At 43.0% G+C, this 13,790-nt stretch overlaps 1 protein-coding gene across 1 annotated transcript in view; it reads right to left on the bottom strand.

The window, feature by feature from the left end:
* Nucleotides 1-2,781: 2,781 nt before the first annotated feature.
* GNB5 (guanine nucleotide binding protein (G protein), beta 5) overlaps nt 2,782-13,790 on the bottom strand; it is a 28,448-nt gene continuing 17,439 nt past the window's right edge. Inside the window, exons 6-10 of the mRNA XM_008586146.1 lie at nt 13,405-13,496; nt 9,555-9,603; nt 7,600-7,696; nt 6,419-6,585; nt 2,782-5,081 (exon numbers count right to left, since the gene is read on the bottom strand). Of these exons, the coding sequence (XP_008584368.1) occupies nt 5,070-5,081; nt 6,419-6,585; nt 7,600-7,696; nt 9,555-9,603; nt 13,405-13,496 (417 nt within the window). The 3' untranslated portion in view covers nt 2,782-5,069. The remainder of the gene's footprint in view (nt 5,082-6,418; nt 6,586-7,599; nt 7,697-9,554; nt 9,604-13,404; nt 13,497-13,790) is intronic.

Raw genomic sequence — 13,790 nt, 5'->3', positions numbered from 1 at the left:
CCCGTGGCCTTGGTGTTATCAGCACCACACTCTCCCGAGTGAGCCATGGGCCGGCCCTAAAATTCACCCTTTTAAAATATGTAATTCACTGGTTTTTAGTATATTCATAGAGCTATGCAACCATCACTGCTATCAATTCCATTACTCCTAAAGAATCCCAGTACCCATTAGCAGTTACTGCCCACCCCCAGTCCTAAGTAACCACTAATCTACTTTCTGTATGGAGAAAAATGTTCAAATGTTCAAATTTATATAAAATGTTATTTGAACAGTTTATATAAGTGGTATACAATATGTGGTTCTTTGTGTCTAGTTTCTTTCACTTAGTATAATGTTTTCATGGTTCATCCATGTTGTAGCATGAATCAGCACTTCATTCCTTTTTATTGCTGAATAATTTTCCATTTTGTGGATATACCACATTTTGTTCATCCACTCATCCACTGTTGAACATTCGGGTTGTTTCCACTTTTGGCTGTATGAATAATGCTGCTATGTACAGCTGTGTTCCAGTTTTTGTTTTCAAAACAAAACAAACAAAAAGTTTTCATTTTTCTTGGGAGGCTGCCTACTATTGTGAAAAAAACACAGGCTGCAAACAGTGACCTCTGCTTCATGGGCCGTAGTTTATGACAAAGGTGAGCATTCAGCAGTGGTGTGCTGGTTAGATAACCTTGGGTTCAAAGACAGGCATTTCCTGTTCTCACAGTTTTCACGTCAGTGCTCGAACCATATTTACATTTAGTTCATATTTATTTATGTGGGTTAAATTAGCCATGGCATCATTCCTGATCCCATCTCCTCACTAGAGGGTGTGCATCCTTTTTATAATGACACAAACATATTAAATAATTTCATGTCTTTCACCTGAATTGGCCCTTAGAAGCCCACTGTAGGCCACAGTCCCCTTGTGGAGACTGACCAGTCCTGAAGGCCAGCCTAGCTTCAGCAAGTTGTCTAGAAAAGAGGAGTCTGGCATGCCCTGAAGTGACCCGATTCTCTCCTAGCATGGATGAGAGGGTGAGTGGTTTAGCATCACATCCTCACAATGGATCCACAGAGACAAGATTCATTCACTTGGGGGCTCACCCAATATACTTCCTCATCAGAATTCCCATCCCATGTCAGGCCTACCCAGTCCAGAACTCTGGAGAGGGGTCTGAGGGAGCCGTGTTTAACCTGCTGTTGATCTGGATGTTTCTTCTCAGCAGGCAAGTTTGGGAAACGAAGATCTACAAATCCCTACTCAGCCAGCTCTCCCAGGCTGGGGGAAGCAATGCAGCCCCAACCCCAGCCCCAGTTAATCCTCTAACCTATCAGCTGTGCTCACCCCAGGATCCCCAGTGTCCTCCTCTGAAAGGATTTTCAGTGGTTCATTGGCCCTAGTTGGCCTGTAGCCCTTCCAAACGGCTGTCACTTCCTGTGCTGCCGTGGTTACCCCAAAGCTGCCTCTGAGGGCCTTTCCTAGGGGCCAGCACTTCTGTTATCCTGGTCTCTTCCTTCTTTTCCACGCTCCTCCAAGGGCCTGAATTGCCTCAGGGAAGTCTCACAAAGAGCAGCCAGAAAGGGCTCATTAGCTTAGGTCAGCAGTTCTCAGACTATGATCCAGAGCCCCCAAGGGTCCCTGAGACCTTTTGGGGGTCAAAATAGTACTTTTTTTTTTTTTTGTACATATGGTTCTTTTCACTCATTCTCTCAGGAGTTTTCCAGAGACTACAGATGTGTGGTAAAAGTATCTCCCTGATGGTTAATGGAATGCATGGCTCTGTATACTTGGGTTTTACAGTTTTTCTCAGTGTAGAGGGATCCTAAGACCAAAAAGCTTGAGAACCACTGGCCCAGATGACTCTCTAACTGATATGGACCACCTATGGAGGGGGAGGGGATGGGGGAGGAGAGGAGAGAAGACAGAAGAGCACTAGGAAGGGAAATAGGGAGCAGGGAAAGGAGGGGGAAGAGCAGGGAGGAAGAGGAGGGTTAGAAAAGGGAGAGGGAGCAGAGGAGAGGAACAGGAGGGTGTGGAGCAGGGAACTAACCCTTGCCGAAGGTGGGCCAAAGGCTGCGCTGGGCACCGCACACACTTTAGTGCTGCCCACGGCGCAGATGAGGAAGCCAAGGCTGAGAAATTGAGATGTCATTATAGCCTGTAAAAACGGTAGAGCTGGGTCTGAACCCGGGTCCTCATCCTTTGTCACCGTGCTGCCCCCTCTAACTTACAGATGAGTTCCAGTGTCAGCGGTGCCACCTTCTAGCCACTGGCCCAAGCAGCTACTGACAGCCCAGGTACAGAGGCCTTACAACCCTGTGCTGTCTTTTAACCCCTTACAATCTAGGGAAGGTGTGGAGGAGGTTGAAGGGTAGGAAGAGGGGAGAGGACACAGGCTGCCTGCTTCCGGCTCATTCCCGGAGAACAGGGACAGCAGTGGGCCCCCACTTCTGAGATGTTGACCGCCCACTCTAAAGCAGTTGACCTGGTTTCACTTCACAAATACTTCCCATAAATACCCATCACTCCACACGTCTTTTCTGCCTGAACCTTCTTTCTTCTGGCTGGGGCAGGGGCTGTCGCAGCTCCGTAGCTTTGGGCGCACATCCTTTTGGCCCCCTTACCACAATAGTTTGGTAGATGTGCCCCCAAGACCTCCAGGACAAAAGAAAAACCGATTTAAAAACTACACTCAGCATCATTTTGGGCGCACATCCTTTTGGCCCCCTTACCACAATAGTTTGGTAGGTGTGCCCCCAAGACCTCCAGGACAAAAGAAAAACCGATTTAAAAACTACACTCAGCATCATTTTTAATATGCAAAATACAATTTATTACATGGGGTTTAGCCTTGAGTCTCTACATGGTATAGTATATTATCCCAAATCAAGTATTTTATCAATATACACTCAATACTCCCAGCTGTGGGGGGACATACTTATGGGGAGGTGGCTCACCACCATGGAGGTAAGTAGAAGTGTTCTATGCAGTGCTTCTATTGGGCCCTTAAAGTAACATTCGATTGGAAAGTCAAGCTATTTTGCACATATACTGAAGATGCGCTCTGCTCCCAAACACAGAACCTTGAATTTGCTTCCATGGGTCTAGGTGAACTTTTCTCTGCCCTGTCTTCCCTCACTTCTGGGAGCCAGAAGGCCCAGAGTGCAGAGACAAAAAGGATCTGTGGGAGAAAGGGAAGGGGATGCCATCGTGAGGAGGCCAGCTGGACCCGGGCAACTCCAGAACATTCTGGAGCTTGGGAATTCAAAGGGCCACACCCTGGGGCCTGGCTCCGTCAGACGCTGGCAGTAGCTGTGCAGGCACTGCCTATTTCCTGAGCCCCTTTCCAGACTGAAATCCACCAGGGGAAGAAGGTGGCTAAAAAACATCCCTCTGGACCACGCTCCCTCCCTAACTCTGGGCTCTTTGGAGGCTGGCAGGGTTTTTTTTTTTTATCTTTCCCTCTCTGCCCCAGCCCCTGATGTGTAGTAAAACCCTCATCAAATGTTTGCTTCACAAATGACAGAATATAACCATTATATTTATTTAAAATGAGGTGATGGAAAAGCTGGCCTGGCTGATTTTTGACTGATGTACCTATCATGACATCTGAACAATCAGTTCTGAGGGTGGGCTGGGCACACCCCTGATGTTTACAGGAACGTCAGGTCCAGGCCTGTCCCATGGAGATACCTGGCTCCGGCTCTGGAAGGGCCTCTCTGAGAGCAGGGCCTGAGGCTGGACCAGCAAAGCCAGAACCACCAGTAGGAGGAGCAGGACCGAGAGAGGAGACAGGACGGCCTAGAGACTCGGCACATGCAGCTCTCATGTGTGGCAAGGACCTGGCAGTCAGACCCCAGGCCACCCATGGGGCAAACCGCACCCAGGAATGACTTCTGGTGTCTGAGGTGACTATTTATTCCGGTAATTAATTCATGCCATTTTTTTGAATAAGGAGTTTTCTAAAACAAAGATTAAGCGTCTACCCTGTAAAGAAAAAAAAAGGAAAAGAAGGGATCCTATAACAAAAAGCACTTGACATCTTCCAGAAGGATTTGCTGATTTTCAAATAAAGACAAGATATCCTTTTTATATTATTTTTCTCTCAAGAGGAACAAAGACATTATTATTCAAGACCTATCAATCTGTATATGTAATTACAGAATACATACGAATATAATTTATGTGGACAAGATCCACTTTAACCTAAGTGTTTCCACTAATACTACTAATAGGTTTTTAAATAAGCTTACTGTCTTAAGTTCCCACACAGAAAGGTTTTGCTTGTTCTTGGAAGCATTTGTGTTACAAACAGCGTTCAGCTTTTCCCTCAAATGAAAGAAAATGCCCTGTCCAAGTGCTATCACATCACATAATTCATGAATCAAACATCCTGGCCATTTTAGGCATATCTCTTCTTCATTTACAACAGTTTATAAAGACAAAGATGTTTTATCTGAAAAAAGACAGAACAGGAGGCTGAAAAACATACTTTTACAATAAAAACATTTTTTAAAATGTGATTTTGTCTAATTACATTAGGAACTGGAATTTTCCTTCTGTCACAGACCATGTAACACAGTCCTCATACAGTCTATAAATCCAGCATTTTTTTTTTTTGGTTCATTTTATCTAGGTTATCAAATATGTAGTCATAGTAAAACCAGCACTTCTATAGGAAGGTTCCAAAAGTCACAGTGCACACCAAGAAAAATAAGATTTTAAAGTGCTTTGAAAACAAATTTGATTCAAGGAAATAAGTGGACTATATTAAATGCTGAATTCTATTGGTAACGATGAGTTGAGACTACTATAATTTATAATAACCTTAAAAACGGATAAACTTTAAAAAGTGTTCAAAATGAAAAATACTGTACTTGAAGGTGCTGAAGGCTCACACTAGTGTATTTCTGGGGTTGGTGGTTTTAGTAGTAATATTGGAGAGGCTTAGTGATCTCTGAGCCATGGAGCTGCTCCCGCAAGCTAAATTGCAATAAACCTCAGCTCCTCTAGAAGTAGTATCTATTTACATGTGAAGGTTTCAAATCGTATCCTCAGCATTGTGTGCGTTGTGAGAAGATGATTAAGCCCAGACCTGTAAAGACACAATTTTTAGTCCCCTAGTAGTTAACAACTTGTAAAACTTGAGTTTAAAGAGATAAAATCAGTTTGCTTACATACATGCACACATATGTGCATATATGTGTACACACACACACACACACACACACACACACACTCTCTCTCTCTCTCTCTCCATCCAAAGCAGGGCACTCACATGCCTAAGAAGGATAACACTTTACTCCTAGCAACTCGAAGGTGCTTCTCTGAGCCTGGCTCCCCACCTGGGGAGCTAGTTAATATCTGTAGGGTATCTACGGCCTCTTTATTCAGGAAGGGTAACTCTTTTAGATTGAGAACTGAAATCATCCGTACCCATATAACTGTGTGCATTAACATGATTTTACTAATTTAAGACACTCTTGCCCAAAAAGATGAATGCAAAAAGAACTCTTTGGTCTGTTTCAGGAACTTCGCAAAAATCCTTTTATCTATTTATCCTAAAACTAGACTATTCAACTTACCCTCTTTAGAAAAGACACCCATGTCTCAGGACAATGTACAACATCAAAGGACTGTTTACTTTTCAAGACTTTCTTTGAAATCTTCCCCCTTCCCTCACTCCATGTCCAGCATTCTTAAAACTACTATGCCACAAATTTGTCCAATCCTAATTAGGTCCCTCCATCAAAAGACCTGTCTTAAACTAGACCCCAAGAACCTCACACATGCCTTTGCTCTCCCCTTCTGAGTTGCCACTATGCCTCTGTCAAGTTTGTCATTTTCCACACTGAGGTGAGCAATACACATGGCTGTGCTTTATGAACAGGCTATTTGGGTGGTATTTTGGGGGAGCCAACATTCCATAAGGTCACGGAGCTCTCTCTGAGAATTTGATGAGAGTCATGAGGGTACTTTTCCTGAAAAAACGCATGCACACACACACACAATTTGGCATATAATTTCAGGGGCTGCAAAAGCCTCCAAAAGGTCCTCACAGGGGTCCGTGACCCTTGCAATGACAAGGTCAATTATAGTAATAAGAACCCCACGCTACAGGGAGGAGAGAATGGTAATCTGTGGTTGGCCAAAGGCTAGAATCACAAGAATCAGACTTTTAGGGTCAAAAGGAATCTTTCGGTCATGGAGCTCAACTATTCCCTCAACTCCATGCTGACGCACAGTTGTCTAAGCTATGTGTGAACACCTGCATTGATGGGGCACTTGCGACCTCCCCAGGCAACCCATTCCTTCTGTGGCTATGGGCGGAGCTGGAGTTGGAGCTCTGCTTGGCTGACCAGGCTCCTCTCAGCTTGCTCTCACCCCTCCTCTCTCCTCTCACACATGGTAAATGAGAAGAACACTTCTTACTCTTAGGGTATGATCCCATGATCCTGAGCAGAAAGCGGTCCCATCAGGGGAAACTCGAAGAGTACTAACGCGGTTTTCATGTCCAAACAGGATGGAGACTCGGGACCCCTTGAGAACGTCCCAGACGTTGATAGTATAATCATTGTATCCAGCAAACAGCAGGCGACCTTGAAGCAGGAGGATATGATGATTATTAAACCAGTTCCTGCCTTCCTGGTTTTCACTTCCTGTTACTCATTCATTCATTCATGCATTTACTCCTTCACTCATTCATCCATGCATCCATCCATTCATTCATTCGTTCGCTCATTCAGTAAACACTGATTTAGGCCCATTATGTGCCAGGCACTGTGCTTTGCCCCTGGGATTTACGGAGGAGAAAGCACAGCCACTGCCCCTTGCCCCCTGTGGAGGAGGTGGGGCAGAGAGGAATAAATCAGTGTAGCACCATGTGGTGAGAGCCACAACGTAAGTGCCTATGTGTATACACTGTGCTACAGGACCACAGAGGAAGGCACTGCAGACATAAAAAGTCATTTAGTAGTTAACAACTTGTAAAACTTGAGTTTGAAGAGATAAAGTCAAAGCAACACTTGCATTGGCTTTTGAGGGCTGAGTAGGAGTTTGCCATGTAGAGAAGTCAGGGAGAGGATGTTCCAGGCAGCAGTGGCAGCGTCATGTGCAAAGCACAGTAACACAATGGGGAGTGTCTGGGGAAACGGACAGGTCCAGTGAGCCCGCCTGTCAGTGCTGCCTTAACTCTCACCAGCGCCCCCCCAGCTGTGGGGCAGAGAGACATGAGTTCTGGGGCACTGAGAAAGGGACTCTTGTTTACCCCTTCCACTTCTGAGAAAAGTCCCCATTGGGGTATGGAGAGGAGAATGGGAGGCTGGGGAGGAAATGCCCAAGGGCGGGAAGTGTTGATGCATCACTGCCTTGAAGGGCAGCCTTAGGTGGGGCACAGCCTTCATCTCCCCTGGAGTGAATGGGGCTCGGGGAGGCCGCCCAGGCAGGGCGAAGTGGGGGGTTAAGATGGGCAGAGGAGGAAAACGAGCCCAAATATGGATCCTTTAGCATACTGGTCCACAGGAAGTTTAGTTGGTGGAAAGCTTGATAGGGAGATGGGTTTCATTCAGGTCCTGTCCTATAGCCCTGAGAAAGTGCCTGAAATGCACTCTTACCGCTGAGGGAGAAGTCCACACTGGACGCTCCAAATATGATACTCTCTTTGGAATAGATAGCGACCTCCCTGTCTGCCCGGAGGTCATAGAGGCGACACTGGGTGCAAACAAACAAAAAAGCAATTACTTATGGATACAGCAAATACAGAAAATTTCTTCAGACACAAAACCAAAAATGAAACCCTACATTTTTTTCTGTTAAAGAATACATGTTCATTGTAGAAAATTCAGAAATGTATAAAGGAAATGAAAGTCACCCCAAATCCTAGAGGTATTTTACTAATGTCTGGGCAGTTCCCTTCACTTTCCTTTCTTTGTTTTTTGGCGGCTAGCCATTATGGGGATCCAAACCCTGGACCTGGGTGTTTTACCACTGTGCTCTAACCACCTGAGCTAACGTGCCAGCTCATCAGTCTTATTCCTATTTTATGTTTGTATTTAAATGGGGTGGATGTTTCATCTTTGCTTCTATTAACATTATGAACATTTTCTAACATCATTAAATTATCTTCAAAAAACATTGTTGTTGAATATTCTTCAGGTGGGTATAACGGTGCGGCTAAATAGATTCTGGCAAGTGTTTTGGCTATTCCTAATTTTTCTCTTTTATAAATAATATTATGATGACCATTCTTATGTAAAAATCTTTATATGCATCTCTGATATTTTCCTGAGAAAAGCTAAGGAACAGAATCTTTAGAAGAGAATTGTTTCCAAGAAATAGCATGATGAGACTAAAAGGCAGGGATGTTTTAAAAACCCTTGATTCATATGGCACATCTGCCCTCCAGAAGGGTGGTAGCAGTGGTCCTGACCCCAGGCTCATCCAAGACTTCCTTATCTCACCAACTCCACCCCCACACGTGTCTCTGCTAATCCAGAAGGTGAAATGGGCATCTGATCCCTTAAACTTGCATTTCTTTGATTACAGGTGACTGAAAGCTTTTCAGGTGTTTATTTGCCATTTTGGATTTACTACTTTGTAAAAGGTCTGTATTTTATCTTCTTTTTGATTGGGGTATTCACCTTATTTATTATGCAACCCCATTCAGATCTAAAGGATTTCAATTTGATCTGCCATGTATGTGGCAAGAATTTTTCCAAAACGTATGCCCTTATATTTTGTTACACATTTTTTGACATAGAGAAGTTTTAAGGTTTCATTATTATCAAAACTCTAAATCTATTTCTTTGTAATTTCTTCCATAACAGCAAATCAAAATGAAATCCATTATTTAATAAGATATTTGATATTTTAAGGGCAACAAGAAAATACAAGGGGGTTTTCAAAAAGTTCATATAAAGATTTGTATCATCTTTTAATTCTATTTTCCCACAAACTTTTTGAAGTACCTTCGTATTTTTTTCTCTCAAAAAAACACAATTCGTCAATTAGTATCAAACACCTTAACACTAGGTCTATTTTTAGTCTATATATTAGCAAGTTATGTCTGAGAATTCTGAGAAAATAATAAGAGAAGTACAGAAATATTTACTTATAGCAGTGTTTTTAACAAGGAAAAACCCTTGAGAAAAGCTAAATGCCCCCAAATTGAAGACTGGTTAAGTAAATGATAGCATGTATATAACATGGAATACTGTTCAATCACTAAAAAATATAACGGAAACATGTACAATGAAAAAAATAAATTAAAAATATATATAATAGAGAAAAATATTTATTGACATGCAGAAGTGTTCACAATCTGTTGCTAAGCGAAAAGGCAAATTATAAAGCATTTTGTTTTAAAAGATAAAAGACAGAAAAGAATTCATTCAACTGTGATTTTTCTTGGGTAGGGAGATTAAGGTAATTTAATTTCCCCCCAAGTTTTCTTCATTGAATACACATTACTTCTGTAATCAGAAAAAAAAAATTATTTTCTAAAAATAATAAAATTGTTAGCATCTCTCTCTTTCGAACAAGAAATGCTCTCAATAACTTAGAAACATACCGTAGCATCATCTGACCCTGAAGCAAAGGCATCTCCACTCGGGTAATATCTGCAGAGAGAAAATTCAGGAAGAAAGCACTTTATCTATAGTGGTGATTCCCAACCCTGGACTCCCATTAGAGAACCATCTGGGAAAGCTGTCCCATGCCATGCACTTGGAATTAGAATCTCCACTTCTAGGAACACAAGGAACATTTGTTACAGAGGCCAGGAGTGGAGGCTCACATGGCAGGCCCAACAGTTTTCTTCCTTGTAAACAGGGGACAATGACACTGGCCTCGCAGAGTGTTGATGAGGAATAAACCAGATAATATGTGTATTTGCATAACGCATGGAACACAGAGCAGGCCCTCTGCAAATGTAGTTTCCCTCGATCACATACCTAATTCCCAAGACTTGGCTCAGAGCTCAGGGATAAGAAAGTGGTTAGGACAGACTCTGGAATCAGAGGAACAGGACCACATTCTGACATCTGCATCAACCACTTACTTCATGTGCTACTTTTGACAAAAAATTATACATCTTGCCCAGCCACAGTTTCCTCATTTGAGGATAATAATGCATATTCCCTGCTGTGAAGGTTAAATACAACAGTACATGCAAGGAATTTGGCATGGGGCCAAATAAAAGCATTCAATAACTGATGATTATTACTGCTTCAGTCATTCTCTTCTCAATGATCAGTAGGGAATATGGGCACTAGATTACAAGTGAGAGGCAGGATTAGAACAAAGGTCTTCAAAAACCCCTTCACCTGCCTACACCCAGCTGTGTCCCCCACACCTTCCACTGCTTCCTCTTTCTTGTACAAATGACCTACACCCTGTAGCTCCACAAAAGCTGGAGGAGGAGGCCTTTTAAAACAGCATATGGAATCACCTCTTCTACCCAGGGGAAAGTGAGAGTCAAAATGTCTGTCAAGGGAGAGGGAAGCTTGATTTTGTGTGACTGACTTACACTGGTCTGAAAGAAGGGGACGGAGAACAGTAAGGTTGGAGGAGAAATGCTAGACATTTTCAGCTCTGCTCAGGTCAGTCCATCACGGTGTGGGCACATCATGTTTTTGAAAGCACTATGAACTCATGGAGTATCAGACGCTCCCACACTTCAATGTCAAATTAAAATGATTTGGAGATTTTACTCCATTTGGGACCACATGCGCTATGATTTCCTTCTGCTGGCAGGAAATTCAGGAACGAAATGTGGTCGTGTGATTAAGTTCTGGCAAATGGCATGTAAGCAGAAGTGATAAGCTCAGCTCTCTTCTTCCCACTGGCTGGAAAGAAGACATGGTGGTAGGCTAGTTAGACCAGGAGGTTAAAAACACCTTCCTAGGAACAGAGTTATAAAAAAACAGAATAAGGCACCACAGCAACTCACACTTTAATGTGAGAATAAACTCCTATGTTGTTTAAGTCACTGTTATTTGGGCCCCTGTCATACAAGCCCATGTCCTAACTAATCTAGTATATAACCAAGAGCATGCTGACAGACCAATGACAACATTTAGTGTGACCTCAGCCTTGGGTGGACACTGCAGCCAGTGACTGCCCTGGAAGGAAACCAGAAGGTATTCTGAACATGGCCCACTGAGTCAGTCCCTGGAGAATCTGCCAGATGAATCTCAGCATCAATTTATACCACTCTATAAAATAACCGGGACTTCATTCACTCTATATAAAAAGAATGGTAATTTAAAAAGTTATATTTAGTCTTTCCTACCAAGAATAGGGTCTATTTCTCCATTTATCAATATCTTCTTTTATTTCTTCTGTTAAGAATTCATAAACTCTGGTTACCATCATAAGCTTTTACTTCTCTCTCTGACTTCCTCAGTGGAGGAGATGGATACATAAACTGGCCGTACAGCAGGGTCCCTCTCACACAGGAGGGCACCTAACTCAGCACTGGGAACCAGTGGGTGGGTAAGTGGGGTTTCCTGGAAAAAGGGAAGCCTCAGTTGAGAACTGATGGTCTAGTGGACTTTAGAAGAAGACAGTTCAGGGTAGAGGGCACAGCATGGGTGAGGGAATATGCATTTCAAAGCTGTATTTCATGAATATACAGGGATTCAATTTATTTTTGTGGCTTTATTTTCCAGGCTGCATCTTACTAACTTCACTTACCAGCTATAGAATTTCCTGGTTGATTTCCATTGATTTACTAGGTGATTACTGCACATTTGCAAAAAGTGATAATCTATTTCCTTCTTCTTTATCCCACATTTGAAGGCAGAGAGTACTAAAGTAAGTAAGTATTCTTACTTTGTCTTTGATTTTAAGAGGAACAGGTCTGGTGTTTTCCCGCTAAGAATAGTGAAGATTCTTGGACTCTAAGTATAAGATACTTTACATACTGTCTCAGCAGTGCCACCTTCCACATGTCAAGACCTGACCTCTCTCTTAGGATCCAGTCCATAGATCCTGCTACCTACTTGACATCTCCACTTGGATGTACAATAGGGATCTCATATTTAGCCAACCCCAAACAGACCTCCTGAATTCCACATGCAGAAACCACCTCCTGCCTGTACTTCTTCCAGTCCTCCCTGTCTTACTAAATGGATCGCTGCTTACTGCCCCTGATAAAAGATTTGGGTTCCCTAAGCTCAGGGCTCTTCTCCTATAATGCATCCCCTTGCATGTGCAGGTGTCATTTGGCCCTTCTCATGTGGAACTGGGGATCAAGTAACCAGCACAAACATGCTGATACTCTGGCTACTAATATCGCTATGTGTAATAAACTGTCCTTCACCTTTGACCCAGGAGTCTCGTGTCTTCTACCAGCATCCATAAGCCATGGCAGCCTAACTTGTTAACTTGCAGGTAGGTAAAATCTGAGACCCTTTATAATTCTTGACATTTCTCTGTCTCCTCCCTGACTTCCTTAGTTGCAGCCACCATCATTTCTTTCTTGAATTCATACAACAACTTTTTAACTGGCTGTCAGATGCCCATTCTTGCTCCCCTACAATCTACTCTCCATACAGTCAGAGTGATCTTTTAAAGGCAAAACACGATCATCTTAACTATCTGCCCCCCTCTCCCGCCCCCAACTCAAAACTCTCCAGTGGTCACCTGGTTGTTTGTTAGGTCCCTGAATATCTCATCTTTGTGTTCTTTCCCCAACTCTTTGCCAGCCTGGTTCTTTCATCAGCCTGGCCTCAATTTAAATGTCACCTTCTCAGAGAGGCCTTCCTTGACTTTTATGTTAGAAATAACACATCCCAATACATCTGTTTTACTTTTTAAAAAATTTTTATTTATTTTTTGACCGGTAAGGGGATCGCAACCCTTGGCACAGTGTGGTCTGCACCACACTCAGCCAGTGAGCGCACTGGCCATACCTATATCGGATCCGAACCAGCGACCTCGGTGCTACCAGCGCCGCACTCTCCCGAGTGAGCCACGGGGCTGGCCCTGTTTTACTTTTTCATAGCACTTATCAGTATCTTAAATTGTACATTTGTTTATTTGTGTTTTGTCTACTTTGTACCTCCTAGGAGTATGGACTTTGTCTATCTTGTTCACCACTATACTCCCAGTTCCTGGAACAATGTCTAGCATATAAATACTCAATATTTGTCAAATGAATGGATGAGCAATGCTTTTCCGATTTAGGGAGGGTATTAACTGCCCCTAATACAATTAAATTAAAATTCTCCATGAGATCTAGAGCACTGTTTAGTTCACCATAAATCAGCCTTTTTTTTTTTTTTTTTTTTTTTTGCTGGGAAGGCCTCTCTCAGCCAAGTAAACTGAGTCTGGAGGTGGTTCCTGGGCTAAGGATTACCCAAGGCCAGGTAACACTGGTGTGTCAGAGAAGTAACACGAGCACTGTACTCACTGACCGGACACTGTTGACATCAGATTCGTGTGTTTCAAAGGCCTGCACGCACTGGCCAGAGCGCATGTCCCATACCATGGCTTTCTTGTCACATCCCTACAAATGCAAAATTACCCAGAGTTATGGCCATTGCAAGGACTGTCTATAGATAAGGTGTGAATCCCAGTTACATAACAGAGACCATTTATTTCCCATTAGTAAATGGCTGACAACATAGTTTCCTGAGACCAGCTTTACCTAAGGCCACTTTCCTCAACCAATAAACCCTCAGAAGCCTAGGACGAGGTGCTGGGATAGGAGAGGCAGGGGTAGGCACTTGGCATCCCCCTTTGGCATGCCTTCTTCTTTTCCTCTTTTTTTTTTTTTTTTTTTTTTTTTTTTTTTTTTTTT

Source organism: Galeopterus variegatus, unplaced genomic scaffold (assembly GCF_000696425.1).
Source record: "Galeopterus variegatus unplaced genomic scaffold, G_variegatus-3.0.2 Scaffold3852, whole genome shotgun sequence".
Lineage (NCBI taxonomy): Eukaryota > Metazoa > Chordata > Mammalia > Dermoptera > Cynocephalidae > Galeopterus > Galeopterus variegatus.
This window is presented reverse-complemented; position numbering and strand designations above follow the sequence as displayed.